This window comes from Oryctolagus cuniculus, chromosome 11 (assembly GCF_051225735.1).
Source record: "Oryctolagus cuniculus isolate XC-2025 breed Fujian yellow rabbit chromosome 11, ASM5122573v1, whole genome shotgun sequence".
In the NCBI taxonomy this organism is placed as follows: Eukaryota; Metazoa; Chordata; class Mammalia; order Lagomorpha; family Leporidae; genus Oryctolagus; species Oryctolagus cuniculus.
The window spans coordinates 53,148,354-53,166,716 of NC_142877.1; the positions used below are offsets into that span (position 1 = coordinate 53,148,354).

The 18,363-nt window shown below is 51.6% G+C and overlaps 2 protein-coding genes across 4 annotated transcripts in view; both read right to left on the minus strand.

Annotated features, from left to right (window-relative positions):
• The window catches only part of NCKAP5L (NCK associated protein 5 like), a 33,542-nt gene extending 32,113 nt beyond the window's left edge, over nucleotides 1-1,429 (minus strand). Inside the window, exon 1 of one of the 3 annotated variants that reach the window (XM_017341840.4) lies at nucleotides 1,291-1,429. In XM_017341840.4, the coding sequence (XP_017197329.3) occupies nucleotides 1,291-1,341 (51 nt within the window). In that variant the 5' untranslated portion in view covers nucleotides 1,342-1,429. The remainder of the gene's footprint in view (nucleotides 1-1,290) is intronic. The other 2 variants (XM_051845449.3, XM_051845450.3) reach the window with 2 other exon arrangements.
• A 10,981-nt stretch (nucleotides 1,430-12,410) lies between these two features.
• On the minus strand, nucleotides 12,411-17,838 carry BCDIN3D (BCDIN3 domain containing RNA methyltransferase). Its single transcript, XM_008256429.5, has 2 exons — nucleotides 17,538-17,838; nucleotides 12,411-13,932 (listed from the first exon to the last, which is right to left on the minus strand). Exons 1-2 carry the CDS (start codon nucleotides 17,772-17,774, stop codon nucleotides 13,366-13,368), a joined length of 804 nt encoding a protein of 267 aa, XP_008254651.2. The 5' UTR covers nucleotides 17,775-17,838; the 3' UTR covers nucleotides 12,411-13,365.
• Between the last annotated feature and the right edge of the window lie 525 nt (nucleotides 17,839-18,363).

Below are 18,363 nucleotides of genomic sequence, written 5' to 3' on the forward strand. Positions count from 1 at the left end.
AATGCACTTGGTTTTCTTCTGGGGGTTAAGAAACCACTAATCCCAAACTGTGGAGGGGAGGGTGTGAAAGGGGGAGAAGGTATCTTCCTGCGGGAAAAGGGGTCTACAAAAAAAAAAGGAGGGGAGGAGCCAGCAGGCGTTAACATCTACAAGCCACAGTCTGTCTGCAGCCAAATACCGGCGTTAGATTCATTTTCCCCAAAGAACTGGTCACACAATGGTTAGACGCTGACCCCGTCAATGCCTCTCCCGGACCTCTTGCTGCAAACCACTTCCTCTGGCTGGCAGGGTGGACCCACCCCGGGCTGGGGGCTGAGTAGCGAGGCAGGAATACAGGAATCGCCTCTCCAGCCAGGGGACCCTGGCTCCCCAGGCAGGCCGGCCGGGTTCTAGCAAGCAGCAGCGTCCAGGCTTGGGTGGGTTCAGTGATGCAGGCCTGAACACCCTGAAAACCAGGCCCGTGGGAGGTGAGGGCGCTCTGTGCCCTTGGGGCAGTGCCAGGGCTTTGGGGAAGCTGGGGTCGATTTCCTAGCGGGGCTGAGCCAGGGGAGTGCCTGGCAGATAAATTCTCTGCATTCTTCCAGCAAGGCAGCCAGGACCTGAGGGCCTGTTTTCCAGGCGCTGCCCCGTCCCTGCCTCCCTCCTTCCCTCAGCTTCTTTTCGGCGTGCAGCCCCGCAAACCTCGGCAGGGTTGCGCGTGGACACCGGGTCTCTCCGCCTCCCCCACGCCCTACCGCCCCAGGCCACGGGGACTGGAAGGAGTGCTTAGAGGAGCCCCAGGCTCGCTCCCGCGCCTGCGCTTTGGGGACAGCACCTCCCCACCCGCGTACACACACACACACGCACACACATACACGCACAACCCGGCTCCGCTAAGCGGTACCGGACGGTGGGATGCGGGTGGGGCGCGGTGCGCGGCTGGGGCAAGGTCAGTCTTTCAAAGAGGGAGGGCGGCCGGCCCCCGGAACATCCCCCACTCCCGAAAGTTTCCCTTCCGGGGCCACGGAGTGTGCGCGAGGATAGCGCGGGGGGCGGGCGGGGGTGGGGTGGGGGCGGACGAGTCGCAGTGGGACCCCCCCCCCCGACCCGGGCGGGAGGAGAGCAAGGCGGGAGGGAGGGGCTCGCAGCGAGGTGCGAGCAGAAAGCCGCGGCGCCCCCTCGGACCCACGGCTGCCGCCAAAGCCTCACCCTCCACACCCCCAGGCTCCGCCCGGAGCTTACAGACCGCCCCCCTCCCCCCGCCGCCGCCCCATCGTCGCCCTTTAAATCCCAAGTCGGCCTGGAACTCACAGAAATCAGATGTCCAGCGGGGCCAGGGCAGGCCGGATCCGCCGGGTCCATGGCCGCGGCTCGGGGGCGGGGGGCAGAGAAAGGGGGTGCCGGAGCCGCCTCTTGATGTCAAGGCTTTAAAGGGGCCAGGGAGCCCCGCCCCTCGCTCGGGCCCCGCCTCCCTCCTCCAGCGCAGCCAATCCGCGCTCGCCCCGGGTACGCGCCCCTCCCAGCCCGCTCCAGATGTTCCCAGGACGGGAGTGAAGTCTGCCCGGCTGGCGCAAGGCGCTTCCGCCCGGGCGGGAAGGACCTCCCCTTCCCCTGTGGAGAAGCGCTCTCGTCCGGCCTGGCGGGGCCTGGGGCACCTCCTCGGCCCGGGGAGGGAACGCTGAGCGGGGGGCGCAACGGGGGCGTCCAGAGCAAAGCAAACTAAGTCGGGGCGGGTGGGCACGCAGGCGTGCGCGTCTGCCTCTGTGGGGCTAGGCGTGCACGTGTGTCTGTGGTGTTGGTAATTTGCCTTCCTGCATACGTGTTGGGTGTAAATCCTGGGGAAGAGGTTGGAGTGCCTCCTTGGCCTTAAACGCTCCCGCCTCCTTGTTCCGCTGAGAGGATTGGGTCTTCCCGGAGTAATGTGGAAAACGGGGCGCTAGGATCAGGCTCCGCTCTTCCGAGAGCTCTGCTGGCCGTGTCCTCGCTGCTTTAGGCTGGGGACGGCTGGGCAAAAAAAGGATGCAGCCTTGTTTCTATAACAGTGGGGGACCAGTCCCAACCACCTGCAGAAAACCAGCAGCGCACGAAGGCCCCTTTCAGAGGCCCCTTGCATCCCATTCTCATTGGTTCCTAAGCATCTTTGGATACCATAATGTCCCGACCGGCCCGCAAGGTACCAACTGGTTAGGCAGTGCAGGTTCTGAACTGGGTTCCACAGGAAAATACAAAGGATCCCTGGGCACGGTCTGCCCATTGTATTAAACTTGCTTCTGTTGCGGGTGTTCACGGGATGTGACTTAAAGTGTGTTCGTCCGCAGAGGGAACACAGAAACTCAGGGAACATAAGGTGTTCAGATTGGCTAGGGTTGGTTAAGTTTGTCTCTGAAGGAGGCTTCTTATTTAAAATGGGGTTTGAAGGACAGAGAGGATTCAGGCAGAGTGAGGACACAAAGAGACTCAAGCAGGAAAGAGCAGATTGTTGCTATTGGTATGGGACGGTGAACAAATCACCTTTGTGGGCTAGGAAGCAGAAGTTAATGGGAGATTTTGTGTGGAGATGAGGATGAAGGCAGTAGAGGATGCCCCAACTGCTTGGTTCCCTGCCATCCACATGGGAGACCCAGGGTGAAGTTCCTGACTCCTGGCTTCAGCCTGGCCCAGCCCTGGCTGTTGTAGGCACCTGGGGAGTGAACCAGTGGGTAGATCTCTCTCTCTCTCTCTCTCTCTCTCTCTGCCTTTCAAATACATAAAAGTGAGTAAGTAAACACTTTTAAAAATGATGACACCATCAGGAGACAATGTAAGATTGTAAAGACAGGACCATTATTTGAGATAAGAAGAAGAGTCTATTAAGAAAGAAACAAATTGAGAGGTAAAGAGACAAAGAGAGAGCACCCATCACTAGTTTACTCCTGAAATGCCTGGGACAGCTGGGGCTGGGCCAGGCCAAAGCCAGGAGCCAGGAACTCAAACCAGTTTTCCCACGTGGGTGGCAGGAACCCAGTTGCTTGAGCCATCAGCACTGTCTCCTAGAGTGTGCTAATGCAAGAAGGCTTCCATCAGGAGCCAGAGCCGGGCACTGCCTCAGGCACTCTGATAAGTGGTGCAAGCATCTTAACCATTAGGCCAGGTACCCACCCCTGGTGGAAATCATTTACGTTTCCATTTCTCTCCCCTGCCCCCCATGTTTCCTAATGACAGTGGCCTCTCCAAAGGCCTACAGCATTGATTCTTGTTCATTCGATCATTCTGATTCGTGGAGTAGGGATCAGTGGCCCAGTCCTGGGATTACGATTACGACAAAAATTACACAATCTCTCCTCAGAAGGTGTGAAAGACCAATACCACTCCATTGCAGCTGTTGCGTCCCCCAGGCCTTGAGGTGGAAAAGCCTTACAAGTCTGCTAGGCATTTAACTATTTTGGGGTGTTTTCCAATAACAGGTCTTTTGAAGCACACAGAACATTGGGTATTTTTTTTTAACTTTTCATTCATGTTTAGCCTTGGTTAACAAACATAGCCGGAATCTCTGCACTAGGCTCCTGCACACTTGCTGGCTTAGGCATTTAGATTTCTGGCCGATTCTCTATGCTGCACATTCTGCATCCTCACTGGTACGAGGTGAAAGAAGTGTAGTTACTATTGCTCCCCGGCTACTCTTCCGTCTCAGAGGAGGCTTCATTCCCAGTGCTAGTATTCTCTTAAGTCATTAAAACTTCCGCACAAGTCCCCGAGTTGAATTTCCACCCTTTTGCATACCACAAATCATACATTGTTCTTCACTTGAGCTGTCTGTGCTATTACAATACCAGCGAGGCCTCTTAGATGTTTGGTAGCTGCAAGCTATTGGTAGCGAGCCAGTACTGTACATGTAGCGCTGGTGAGTGGCGGGTGGATGAGCTCAGAGAACCACCCCCGCATGGCTCACATCAGTGCGTCCAGACTATGGGGTCATTCATTCAGTTTGAGGCATCTTCATTCCTCAGAGGCTGACCCTGTAGCCACTGTGTTTACACTGGTGGATCGACTGACCAAAGTTGGAACTCCTGAATCAAATATGGTAACTGGGCTCTTAAAACATTTTACTAATCCCCAGGTGGGATTTAAAAAAAAGATTTTAAAAATTCATTTATTTGAAACACAGAGTGACAGAGTGAGAGGGAGACAGAGATCAAGGTCTCCCATCTGCTGGTTCACACCCCAAATGGCCACAACAGCCAGCTCTAGGCCAGGCTGAAGCGAGGAGCCAGGAGCCAGGAATTCCACATGGGTGGCAGAAGCCCAAGTACTTGGGCTATCCTCTGTTGCCTTCGGACCGGAAGTGGACCAGCCAGGACTCAATCCAGCATTCCAAAATGATATCCTGGGGTGGCAAGGAGCAGCTTTACCCACTACGCCACAGCGCCGGCCCCTGGATTGAGTCATGAGTGAAGTCTTGATGCTTTCCATGCTCCATAAGAGGATGCTGGTTAATGTTTTTTTTCTTTTTAGAAATTTATTTTATTTATTTGAAAGACAGAGTTACAGAGAGAGGTAGAGACAGAGACAGAGACAGAGGTCTTCCATCTACTGGTTCACTCCCCAGTTGGCCACAATGGCCAGTGCTGTACTGATCAGAAGCCAGTAGCTAGGAACTTCTTCCGGGTCTCCTACATGGGTGCAGGGGCCCAAGGACTTGGGCCATCTTCTGCTGCTTTCCCAGGCCACAGCAGAGAGCTGGATCAGAAATAGAGCAGCTGGGTCTCGAACTGGCACCCATATGGGATGCTGGCACTGCAGGTGGTGGCTTAACCCGCTACAGCACAGTGCTGGCCCTGGGGTTGGTTAATGTTTGACCTGCTTGCTGAATGAGAACAGATCTTTGCCCCCACTGCTTCAGTCTACACGGGATGGCCATGTTCCTTGGATTCTGACAGCACTGCCAGCACGTGCTCTGAAAACCCCTACGTGGGCACAAACACAATGGATCTGCTCAAATCCTTGAAACTCCCCCCTACCTTTAAATTCCCTTTCCATCATCTACATTTTACTGAGTGTTACCCAGGACACTGCATACAGTGTGGAGCTCACCTGGGGTAGGCTGAGCAGTGACTGGAAGGGTCAGTAGTGGGAAGATCGTATTGCACATGATTGCACGGACTTTGGATGGTTTTAAGCAGGAGGGTGGCATACTCGTATTTTCATTTTACAAAGACTGCTGTGGTTGCAGTATGGAGAAAAGAAAGAGCAGGATTGACGTCAGTTTTTGCAGCAACTAAGGGCAAAAAGGAGAAACTATGTGGTCTGGTAAATGGAGAAGGGATGACTTCATGATATAAATAAGAGTAGAAGGGCTGGCGCTGTGGTGTAGCAGATAAAGCTGCCACCTGCAGTGCCAGCATCCCATATGGGCGCCAGTTCAAGTCCCAGCAGCTCCACTTCCTATCCAGGTCTCTGCTATGGCCTGGGAAAGCAGTGGAAGTTGGCCCAAATCCTTGGGCCTCTTTGCCCACGTTGGAGACATAGAAGAAGTTCCTGGTTCCTGACTTCGGATCAGCCCAGCTCTGGCCATTGCAGCCATCTGGGTTGTGAACCAGCAAATGGAAGACCTCTTTGTTTCTCTTTCTCTCTCTGCCTCTCTGTAACTCTGCCTTTCAAATAAATCTTAAAAAAATAAAAAGTATAGACAACAGATCTTGGGATAAGAAGTGGAGGAAAGCAGAGGCCTGAGACAGTAGGACCACTCACTGAAATAGAAAACCACTGGAGGAAGTGGAGGTCTGGGCGCTGACGCGCTCCCTTCTTAACATGTTCACACTGAGATGCCCAGAGGGCGTCCGGGCAGAAAGAGGTCAGAGCTCCCCAACTGTTGTGCCCAGGGCGGTCACAGCTGTGCCCACTGCTTATCAGCCCTTTCAGTTCTCAGGGCAGTGCGTGCTCCCTAGGAAACACGGCAGCCTTGGTTCTGCTGGACTGCCTCCTGCGGTACAGCACATGCCATCGTTTTCTGTGCACAGGGAGTGGAAACGCATGGTGTAGGTGAAGGCTGGGTTAGAGAGAAGCGTTGGGTGAGTTGTCAGAGCACTGGTGCTCACAGAAGCCGGGCAGTGGTTATCATCATTCATGGAGACAAGGAAAAGGACTGGAACAGTCCAAGGAACACCAACTCTGGAGAAAGAAAACGAAACGCTGTCACCAGAGACCGGGAAAGACCAAGTAGACCAAAACGACTAGCTAGTTCCCAGTGCTGCTGAGGTCAAGCTGGACCAGCACAAGGATGTCCCTGCTGACTGTGGCCACACATCATGGGAGGCTGTGGCAAAACCTGATTCTGAAGGATTGTGAGAAAGAGGTACAAAGCAGATTGGAGAATTCCATCCGGGTCTCCCATGGGGGTGGGACTACGTGAACGATCACCAGCCTCCCAGGGTGTGTCTTAGCAGGAAGCTGGAATCCCAAGTGAAGCTGAGACTTGAACCCAGCCACTCTGATACAGGATGCAGGCATTCCAAGCGGCATCTGAACCGCTGTGCCAAATTCCTGATCCCATTCTAACTTTTTGATTTATCCTTTGATATTGCCAGATATGCTTATACTCTCAATTCTTTGTTTTTTTTTTAAACAGTTTTATTACCATCTATGTATACATTTATTTTTATTTTTTAAAATTAATTTACTTTATTTGAAATGTGTTGGGGGGAGAGAGGGATAGAACAGAGCTCTCCCATTCACTGGTCCACTCCCCAAATGCCTGCCCAGAACACCATCCGGGTCTCCTACATGAGTGGCAGGAGCCCAAGTACTTGGGCCAACTTCTGCCATCTTCCCGGGCCATTAGCAGGAATATTGGATCACAAGTGGAGATGCTGGGGCCCAAACTGACACTCTGATAAAGGATGCCAACATTGCAAATGGCAGCTTAACCCCACACCAGCACTGACACAAGCATCTTAGCTGCTAGGCTAACTGCCCATCACTACAGTATACATTGAGATGTGTAGTGTGCAAATGACCTTTCAGAACAGCCATACTAATTTACATTCCCACTAACAAGATACAAGAATATCTATTTTCCTGTATTCTCGCCACCAATTTAAAAACAATTCATTAATTTGCAAAGCAGAGAGAGACAGAGAGAACTTCCATTTGCTGGTTCACTCTCCAAATGCGTGCAGAGCTGGGGCTAGGCCAGGCTGAAGGTAGGAGTGTAGCGCTCAATCCAGGTCTTCCATGTGGATGGCAGGGACCCAAGCATTTGCACTATCACCTGCTGCTTCCCAGAGTGGGCATTAGCAGACAGCTGGGATCAGAAGTAGAGCCAGGGGCCGGCGCCGTGGCGCAGTAGGTTAATCCTCCACCTGCGGTGCCAGCATCCCATATGGACGCCGGTTCGAGTCCTGGCTGCTACTCTTCTAATCCAGTGCTCTGCTGTGGCCTGGGAAAGCAGTAGAAGATGGTTCAAGCCCTTGGGGCCCTGCACCTGCCTGGGAGACAAGGAAGAAGCACCTGGCTCCTGGCTTTGGATCAGCACAGTTCCGGCCATTGTGGCCATCTGGGGAGTGAACCAATGGATGGAAGACCTTTCTCTCTGTCTCTCCCTTTCACTGTCTATAACGCTACCTCTCAAATAAATAAATATCTTAAAAAAAAAAAAGTAGAAGCAGAACTCAAAGCTAGGCACTACAATATGGGATGCAGCCCTTCCCCCATCATTACTGTTGAAGAAATCTATGAATATTGAACTAAGTGATGAAATGCTTTCATTGTTTTTATATGTGCGTAGTTAAGAAATAAGAAGAAACAACCTTTTAGGTGCTTATATGCCACTGGTTCCTGTGAATGTCTTCTTTTCTGATACTTTTATGAGTTTGTCTTTACGATGATGAAATTAGCCATTTTGTCACACGATTCACACACACTTTTCCTAGATGGCAGTCTGTCATGCAATTTCATTGGCTTTTGGTTATTTTTCCTTTTTTGCCTTGTGCAGTCTAAGTCATTGATTTTTTTGTTTGTTTATTGCTTTGGGCTTTTTTTTGCTTCTTTGGAAACTAGTCCATTTTAAAAAATTACTTTTATTCTTTGGTCTGCTTATAGCTTCCTCTTTGCTGACAAATATCCTACTTAGAATCCACATAAGTGACAAAGTTCATCACTACTCCTGCCCAGCATGAGGTCCTTGTTTTGGGCCAGCCACTGCTGACTGTTCTCAGTGTGCAAAGCGTCCACGCCTGCGTGCCTTGCCAACAGGTGCCCGGGCTCACGGGGATGCTCCTCTTTCTCCACTGCTCCCAAAGCAACATTTCTTTTAGAGACAGCTTAAGGCCCACATCCCCCAGAAATTCTTCCATGCCCACACCGACTGTTTTTTTTTTTTTTTTTTTTTTTGACAGGCAGAGTGTACAGTGAGAGAGAGAGACAGAGAGAAAGGTCTTCCTTTTTTTCCGTTGGTTCACCCTCCAATGGCCGCCATGGCCAGCATACCGCGCTGATCCGATGGCAGGAGCCAGATACTTATCCTGGTTTCCCATGGGGTGCAGGGCCCAAGGACTTGGGCCATCCTCCACTGCACTCCAGGGCCACAGCAGAGGACTGGCCTGGAAGAGGGGCAACCGGGACAGAATCCAGCGCCCTGACTGGGACTAGAACCCAGTGTGCCGGCGCTGCAAGGTGGAGGATTAGCCTAGTGAGCCGCAGCGCCGGCCCAGACTGTTCTTTTTTAAAAGATTTATTTTTGAGGGGCAGAGTTACAGAGAGGGGGTGGTGAGAGATTGTCCATCCATTGGTTCACTCTCAAATGGCTGCAACAGCCGGGGCTGGGCTAGACTGGAAGCCAGGAGCCAGGAACTCCATCTGGGTCTCCCACATGGGTGGCAGGGGCCCCAAGCACTTGCGTCATCTTCCACTGCTTTCACAGGTGCATTAACAGGGAGCTGAACTAAAAGTGGAACAGGTGCTCACATGGGATGCCAGCATCACAGCTGGTGGCCTAACCTCCTGTGCCACACACTGGCCAGGCTTTTTTTTTCTTTCTTTCTTTTTTTTTTTTTTTTTTACAGGCAGAGTGGACAGTGAGAGAAACAGAGAGAAAGGTCTTCCTTTGCCGTTGGTTCACCCTCCAATGGCTGCCACGGCTGGCGCGCTGCGGCCGGCGCATGGTGCTCATCCGAAGGCAGGAGCCAGGTGCTTATCCTGGTCTCCCATGTGGGTGCAAGGCCCAAGCACTTGGGCCATCCTCCACTGCACTCCCGGGCTGTGGGGAGCAACCCGGACTAGACTGAGTTACTGGAATTAAGACTTATTCTATGCATCTGCTCTCCCACAATATGGCGCTGGGAGAGAAGAAAACAGCTTCTACACAGGTGCCTCCAGTTCAGCCAATAAACTGTAGGACTTGCTCCTGATTGGAGGAGAGCAGCGTACTCAGCGTGTGGGCAGCCGAGTTGGGACTGGTGGAGGAGGACTATAAAGGAGGAGAGAGACGGCATGCACGGGGGAACATCTAAGGGGAACACCTAAGGGGAACACCTGTGCAGCCCCCGAGAGAGCCGGCCGGCGGTGTGCCGCTCCCCTGCGGAAGTGGGGAATGTGGCCAGGGGGAACCGCCCTTCCACGGAGGTGGAAGGGACAGTAGCCAACCCGGGAAGAACCAGCAGCAAACCCGGGGAGGGCCGAGCAGACGAAAGAACAGCGCAGGGTCCTGTGTCGTTCCTCCACGAAGAGGGGGAGCGACATAATGGTGCCGTGACTCGGATAGGAAACCTAGGCAAGGTTTAGTGTCGTTCCTCCACGAAGAGGGGGAGCGACATAATGGTGCCGTGACTCGGATATGAAGCCTAGGCAGGGTTTTGTGTCGTTCCTCCATGAAGAGGGGGAGCGACATAATGGTGCCGTGACTCGGATATGAAGCCTAGGCAGGGCTTAGTGTCGTTCCTCCACAAAGAGGGGGAGCGACACCGGGCCACAGCAGAGAGCTGGCCTGGAAGAGGGGCAACCGGGACAGAATCCGGCGCCCCGACCAGGACTAGAACCCGGTGTGCCGGGCGCCTCTAGGCGGAGGATTAGCCTATTGAGCCATGGTGCTGGCCAAGGCTTTTTTGAAAGCTCTTTTCCTCCTTAACATCTGAGTATTTGCTGAATGAGTCAAACACAACCTTCAGAAGTTTGGATTGTTTAATCTACCCTTCCCTTAACTCCCAAAGCTGCTAAAAGTATGCGGGGTATATGGAAGGCATTTGATAAAATGCTTCTTATTTATTTGAAACACAGAGACATGATTGATTTTCCATCTTCTGGTCCACTCCCCCAATGCCTGAAACAGCCATGGTTGGCCCGGGCCAAAGCCAGCAGCTAGGGATTCCAGCTGGGTCTCCCACCTGGGTGGCAAAGGCCTAGCCACTTCAGCCATCCTCTACTGCCTTGCAGGAACGTTAGCAGGACACTGGATTAAAGCAGAGGTGGGACTTTATTCCGGGCACACGGATATGGGATGCAGGCTTTCCAAGTGGCAGCTTAATCCACTGTACCATAACACCTACCCCTGAAAAAATACTTCCTGATTCACCATCAAAATACATGCACGAGCCATGTGAGCATCTAGTGTGGCTGCTCCAAGTTGAGATGAGCTCTAGGTGGAAAACGCAGACCTGGTAAGACTTAGCCTAAGAGAATAATTTTTATGCCTCATTTTTATATTGGCCATACATTGAAATGATAATATTTTGGATATACGTGGATTATATATATTTTTTTAAATGCTGATGTATTTCCAGGACTATAATGTTTGGTTTGGCTCCTAAACAAGGCTGGTTTCAGGGTAAGACGATCTTTACTTGGAGCCAGAGATATTCTGTCTCCAAGGGCTTTTGTGGGCCAGTGTGTGATGGTTACACATCTTCAGAATTAACTGTCGCAGACTTGGAAAGCAACGGCTCTTCCCAGCAGCTCAGGTAACTGCTCAGCCAATAGAATGCTACCACGGAACAGGTCAGGTTCCATACTGAAGCATCTCGTAAAGCTGTTGGTGGCTAAAGGTTTCTCGGTTAATCGCACAGATGGAGCCCCTGAGTGTCTTTTGGTCACTGGGGGCCGTTTTCTGCCAGGTATGCAGTTTGACCTGAGCTCCTGTGTTTCCTGTTACGGCTGGAACAGACCACCACAAACCCAGGGGTGTCTCAAAGAGCACAGATTTGTTCTCTGACAGTTCTCAAGGTCAACCGTGTCAAGGCCAGGTGCTGTGTGCCTTCTGCGAGGTCCCAGGGGAGAATGCATTTCCTGTAACTTCCAGAAGCCTCCTGAACCCCTTGGCAAGCTGCCCTTCCTCACATCACTCAGCCTCTTGCTTCTGTCTCCCATCTACTTCCGTGGCCAAATCCCCCTCTGTTGTCCTCTTCCAAGGTCACGTGTGATTGCAGTGAGGGTCCATCCAGGTTCATCTAACCATCCTCAATTCTTAATCACTTCAGCAGAGTCCAGTGTTGCTATCCAGGGTAACACTGACAGGTTCTCGAGATTGGAATTGTGGATGCCTTGGGGCACTGGGATCCAGCCCAGTGCTTTGTGCGCTGCCTTGGTGGCGGGTGACATTAGAATACACCCAGCAGGGTCACCAGGTCTCAACATGTTCCTCCACTGAGATCCCCAGAGAGCCTACCTTTACTCTGTGACCTCTACGGTCACTCGTATGGCCTTAGGTTTGTTGAACACTCCACACTCTGCAAAACACCTTCACGTCTGTTAGCTCACTTAGGCACGGGAACAGGAGGATGTTACTCCGTCAGCCACACGGATGAAAACACTGGGTGCAAGGCAGAGAATGGACTGGACCCCTGGGACATGCCAAGGACATGATTGAAACCAATGGGGCTTACTTGTCATTGGTAGAAATCATTGGACTTTCTACTTCCATATGAGGAATATAAGTTAGAGTCAAATGAGGGTTCCAGCCTGAACCAGGAGTGGATGCCATCAACTGAGATTGCAATTGGGTTTGGAATGAGGGTAATGAGTTTGCTCTGGAGCTCTGCTGAAGCTGAGATGTCTAAAAAATTCTTGAGTGGCTAGGATTATAAAACAGGAAAAATATTAGTCTGAAATCATGAAGATAGGAATCCAAATTCATTTGGAGGGTCATTAGCATATAGCTAGTGGTGACAGGCACGGGAGTGGAAGAACTCACCCAAGCAAGAGTATGGAGAGGTGCTGGGATGGAACCATCAGCCCTCAGTGTCTCCACTTCTGCCTATGCACCTGTGGTGCCTGGTGAATGCAGATTTCTCATTGTGAATGTACTTAATGCCACGGAATTACATACTGAAAAAATGATTAAAAATGGTCAACTTTATGTTTTCGACATTTTACCCCAGTAAAACAATATAAGCAAACAGATTCCAGAGCCCTACTCTGACCCGAAGCACTGTCTTTGGGTTCACAATTTAAATCTTTGGAATATCTTTTTACTTTTATTTATTTTTTAAAGATTTATTTATGTATCTGAAAGGTAGAGTTACAGAGAGGCAGAGGCAGAGAGAAAGGTCTTCTATCCACTGGTTCACTCCTCAGATGGCTGCAACGGCCAGAGCTGTGCCATTCCAAAGCCAGGAGCCTGCTCTGGGTCTCCCACATGGGTGCAGGGGCCCAAGGATTTGGACCATCTTCCACTGCTTTCCTAGGCCATAGCAGAGAGCTGGATGGGAAGTGGAGCAGCCAGGACTCGAACCGGCGCCCATGTGGGATGATGATGCTGCACAGTGGGGCTTTAACCTGCTGAGCTACAGAGCTGGCCCCTGGAATATCTTTTTAAATGCCAGTCAATGCGCCTTGTCTACTGCCTGTAACTGCTGTGGCAAGCCTGGGTACGGGAGGGGCCTGACGACCTGCGCTAGAAAGATCAGACCCTTTTCCTACTAAACCCTGACTTCAGCCAGGCCACTGACTCTTTGTTTTAGGCTGCATTGTGAAGTTCTGCCCAAAGGTGGGCTTAGCAAATCCAGAAGCAGCCTGAAGAAACCAGAACAGATCTAAGGAACCCAAGGAACGGATACGTTCTAAGGCTAGCCCTGCTCTGATCTTTATAAATAAGGAACCCCCAAAGCAGCGTCTTCCATATTCTACAACCATGACCGCTTTCTTCGCTATCACAATCTAGATTTCCCAGCTCAGTGTCCCATGGATTCATCCTCCTCCATAGCAACAGGAACAGACAGATTCCTCTGATCAAAAACGCCTTGGAACTGCCGCCAAATCTTCTGCCAGGCTGCCCAACGGCTAAGGAGAGCAGCCACAATTCCCCGGATAAAAACTCTCGTCTCTATCTTGGGTCTTCCTGCCCTCCCATCTTAGTGCTTCCAGAATCTCAATCTGTTCCTTTTTTCCCCCTTCTCCCAGTCATCCCAGGGTCGGATGAGTCTATGGTTTTGCCCGGAAGAGCAGGAGGCTGCGGTCCCAACTGGTGTTGCCAAAGCAGCATACCAACTCCATGCCATGCTCCTGGGTCAGGATCTGCCCAATCTGCTCAGCCATATCTCCTCGGATGGCAAGGGACTGGAAGTGGTCAAAGTCATGGAGTCCCAGCTTTCGTAGACGCCGCGCGGCGGCCCGATAACACTTCCAGGGCTGCGGCTCCACAAGGAGGTAGCGGCACAGGGAGGCGAGATGGGCCAGGAACTCCCTCAGGCCACGGTCCCCGTGATTCAGGTGAATCCACATGGTTACGGACATGCAGAAGCCGATGTCAAAAACCGAACGTCCAAACTGGCTTAAGAAAGAACTCAAAAGAGCCTTGCGGGTCCTCTGATTCATGAAGTCCAGGGTGACAAAGGTCAAGGCATCCGGGAAAGGACACTCCTTTTCAGCTCGCGCCACCAGCACCGGGTCTATGTCACAGCAGAGGAGACGGAGATCTCCTAAGGCATCTGAGCAGGTCTCCCCGTCACGCAAGGAAAGGAAGTGTTTGTACAGAGCCACACTCAGATCCTAGAGGAACCCAAAAGAGCTTTGTCATTGCAGTTTTCCACCAGCGACTGAAGAGAAATCTCCATCTCTCCTTTTCCCACGGAGGCTGCCATTTAACCTGGCTCTAGGCATATCAGCCTCCCAAACCATGACCTAAGGAGGGCGGGTCAATTTTCCAGCGCGGGCTCTTAGCGCCCTCCAGGGCCCACAGGCTGTAATGCATCCTGGATTTTTCCTGACTGGAAGATTGCATTGTGCGTGTCTGGTTCAAAGTTACAGCCCAGAAGATGTAGCCAATGAGCCTTAAGCAAGCAGTATCTTCCAGGTTAGGTGACACCATGGCCAACTCGCTATCTTTTTCTGGAGGAGGATAGGGGTCCAGAGACATAAAGTGTCTGTGACCTGGAAGGTGAGGGACACAGCAGGCACTATCTTTCCAAAAACCCATTTCTAAGTCCTTATTCAGACTTTACTCTCCAGCCACAGCCTTTCACTTCACCCTCTTCTCCTGAGACTCCTTCTGCTTCTAAAGTCAAGCCACCATCTCCTTTGGCTGATTTGGATTCCCACAACCATTCAATCTCAAATTTGTTACTCTATAGTTTTGTCAAGCAATTTGCCCAATTTCTTCCTCATCTGCTACTGTGTCAGGAAGATACTATGTCTGCTGTGCAGGTGAAGAGAAGGCACAGTGGAAACCACCCAGACGTCCAGAAACAGCAGCATGAAGGAATAAATGTGATACGGCCATTGAGATAGTGTTAGATAGCAGTGAACAATGAAGGAATTCAGTCCAGTGCGAGAACATAGATGACTCACACAAATACATGACGCTGAGTAAAAAGGTAGTCACAAAGAATAATGGATGGCAAGCTTCTACTTCAATGAAGTTTTAAAAATGAAAAATGACACTTTATAGATTTAAAAAATAGTAAGCTATGAAGAAAAGGCAGGAAATATACAAGTCAGGCTACTTATTACCTCTGGGTGGAGAGGGGTACTCTATGAACAGGAAAAAGCATATTGGGGGGCTTTCAGGGTGGGGACAATGTTTTATTCTTGACCTGCACAGTGCTCATAAAGGTGCTTGTAACTCCTAAAATGTAGATTTGTTTAATGCTCTTTTTTATATGTGTGGTGTTGTTCACAGAAAAACTCTATTTTAAAAATTATGGTAAAATTGGTTCCATAAAACTCTGAGACATTTGGCTCAGTGGTTAAGGTATCGTTGGGGTGTTTACAATTCATACTGGAGTGTCGTAGTCTGAGTCTTGGCTCTGCTTCTGATTCCGGCTCCCTGCTAATGTGCAACCTAGGAAGTAGATGGTGATGGCTCAAGTACTTGGGTGCCTGCCACCCGCGCGGGAGACCTGGACTGAGTTCCCAGCCACTGGCGTAGGCCTAGCCCAGCTCTGGTTGTTACAGGCATTTGGGGAATGAACAAGTGGGAAGATCTATGTCTTTATCTTTCAAAATAAAGTGGAAATTGAAAAAAAATGAAGATTTCTTTCTTTATTTGAAAGTCAGAATTACACACAGAGAGAAACACAGAAAGATCTTCCATACACTGGTTTACAATGGCCAGATGACTGCAATGACCAAGCCAAAGCCAGGAGCCAGGAGCTTCATCCACGTGGGTGGCTGGGGCCCAAACACTTGGGCCATCTTGTGCTGCTTTTCCCCAGGCAGTTCGCAGGGAGCTGGACTGGAAGTGGAGCAGCTGGGACATGAACTGACACCCACATGGGATGCTGGGGTCACAGGTGGCAGCTTTCGCCACTACGAGACAATGCCACCCCCACCCCCACCCCATGACCATGCTGCAGCTCAAGGATAGCACCTGTGCTGTGCTGTCGCTGCTTCTCTCCGCGTCTCTGTTTACTTCTTGGCCACCTTCCTCCCCTCTGGTCCTGGGTGTTGGCCCAGCTCTGACGGGTCACTTCACATCAATCCCTCCTCCCCTTTCCATCCTCAATTCCCCGAGATCCTGACTCAGCAGATCTAGTGTGGGGGCCTCGGAGTTTTTACAATTTGAAAAAAGCACCAACAAATTATAGCATGGCGGGGCCGGTGCTGTGGCACAGTGGGTAAAGCCATTGCACACAGTGCTGGGCACTGGTTCAAGTCCTGGCTGCTCCTCTTCCGATCCAGCTCTCTAATGTGGCCTGGGATAGCAGAAGATGGCCAAGTCCTTGGGTCCCTGTACCCAAGTGGGAGACCCGGAAGAAGCTCCTGGCTCCTGGCTTCAGATCAGCCCAGCTCTGGCTGTTGTGGTCATATGGAGAGTGAACCAGTAGATGGAAGACCTCTCTCTCTCTCTCTCTCTGCCTCTGTAACTCGCCTTTCAAATAAATAAATAAATCTTTAAAAAAAATTATAGCATGGCTATACAACAAAATATTATGAAGCTGTTAAAGAATGCTGTGATATGCAAATGATTAAATAAAAAAAAAACAAATGAAAAATTGTGTGCTAGACTGTTAAAACTAAAAGAGAGGGGATATTTACACATGCAGGGCGCATACCCAGAAATCAGTGGGCCACTGTGTGGGGAAAAAGGAAGATCTAGGGCTGCAAGTAGAGCCTTTACTTTCTACTATGTAACACTTCTGTATTTTGAATTTGTTTATTTTATCCAGGGCAAACTCTTTTTTTTTTTTTGTAATAGAAAATTGAGAGCTCTGTAAATACATGGCTGGGTCTGGGAGGCACTGCCTTAGTCAACTGGATTACTCACACGTTTTATCTCTCTGCTGGTATCCTAACGCCTTGCTAAGAAAACCCAAGCCTCCAGTTTATCTTCTGGAACCTTCTGCCTCAGGCTCCCTCTACCATCACAGTAGAGACATGTTTGCAGGGAACCCGCCACCCCCCACCCCCACCCCGGCACCCACCTATCAGCTCATCCCAGACTACAGCCACATGTCTCTCAAGGTCTTGAACCTTTCACTGAAGACTCCTGCCAAAGGCCATCAACGCACCTCCCCTCCAGCTCCTGGGCTGCAAAGACGGAGCTTAGGACGGCGCCTGCTCACAGGGCCAGGCTGCTCGCTAGGGGATCCGCTGTGGTCACAAACAGGTGTGAAGAGACATTTCCTTATTTTGCATGTGGTTTGACTATAACCATTACAGGGCTAAGGACACCTTGCGGTAAGGGTGACAATGCCTCCCTGCGGTATTTTCCTTTTGGATCCTCTCCACCGTCCGTCCACTCATTGTTTTTTTTTTTTTTTTTTTAAATAAATATGCACTTGGCTCAGGGCTCCATCCTACACACACACACACACACACGTGTCTTCACGGCCAGCCCGATTCTGTCACCCCTGGTTCATCCCACCCGCCACGCAGTCCCCAAACGTGGGTCTCCGGAAGTCCTTTCCACCTGGGGTCTGGCCCCGAGGGACGGCGAAGCAGGAATACAGAATGTGGTCGAGGATCCCCCCCCACCCCCGCCCCATCAGGAGTCCTAAGCGAGATGGTGGCCGGAGCCTGGAGGACAACAGGTGACCACAGCCAGGCTTTGAGAAAGCTTCGGGGTGTGACGTCACGCCCAGGAGGGCCCACAGTGGACACGGAGGCAGTCAGCCACCAGGCTCCCGGAGCTCCGATCCCGCCCCCTCACTCACCCCGGAGTTACACCCCACGTCGAGCCCCAGAATCGCCCTCTTCTCGGGACCCTCGGGAGGAAAGAGCCGTCGAAGCAGCTCCGGGGGCAGGAGGCGGAGCCGTTGCTCCGGAGGGTGGAAGCGGGAATAATGAGGGAAGTTGCCGAACGGGGCGGCCCCGGGTTCCAGAACGCGCTCTTCCACCGTGCCCGCGGCCTCCTGAACGCCCCCTCCGGCCAGCTCCGCGGGTGCCGCCATCAGTCCCGGGAGGCGGAACCGGAAGCCAGGCCCCCGCGGCCGGCGAGGGCCGTCGCGGCACCAGTGCGCGTGCGCGCGGGGGGCGAGGTCGGCCGGGTGGGCGCGGCCTGTGTGCGCCTGCGCTCTGCTGACGTGCGGGCTTGGCTCACCGAACCCTAGCCGCATCCCCAGCGGGTCGATTTTTAGCGATGTCATCCACTTTTTTTTTTTTTTTTTTTTCAAAGATTTATTTAAGGGGAAGGGGCAATACATCTTCCGTTCGCTGGTTCACTCCACAAATGGTCGCAAAAACGGCCGAAGTTGGATCGGATATGGAGCAGCCAGGACTTGCACCGGCGTCCATACGGGATGACCGGCACTGGTTTACTCCCACAGCGCCGTCCCCTAGCATCCACTCTTTACCGGCAGGAAACAGACGCTCAGAAGTTAAGATCTTGGTCAAACTGACGTAATTTGAAACATGAGCTTTTTTTTTTTTTTTTTTTTTTTTACGTTTTTAAAATAAACTTGAGGTTCTTGATCCCTGAACTAGGGATTTGTTGGGATCTTGGAAACCAGTTTTAGGCCATCTTCGTTTCTTCATAATCGT

Coding starts and splice junctions, on each gene's coding strand:
- BCDIN3D (XM_008256429.5), bottom strand. CDS start 17,774: ATGGCGGCACCCGCGGAGCTGGCCGGAGGGGGCGTTCAGGAGGCCGCG. Junction 13,933..17,537: donor ACGTGGGGTGTAACTCCGGG/GTGAGTGAGGGG, acceptor GGGTTCCTCTAG/GATCTGAGTGTGGCTCTGTA.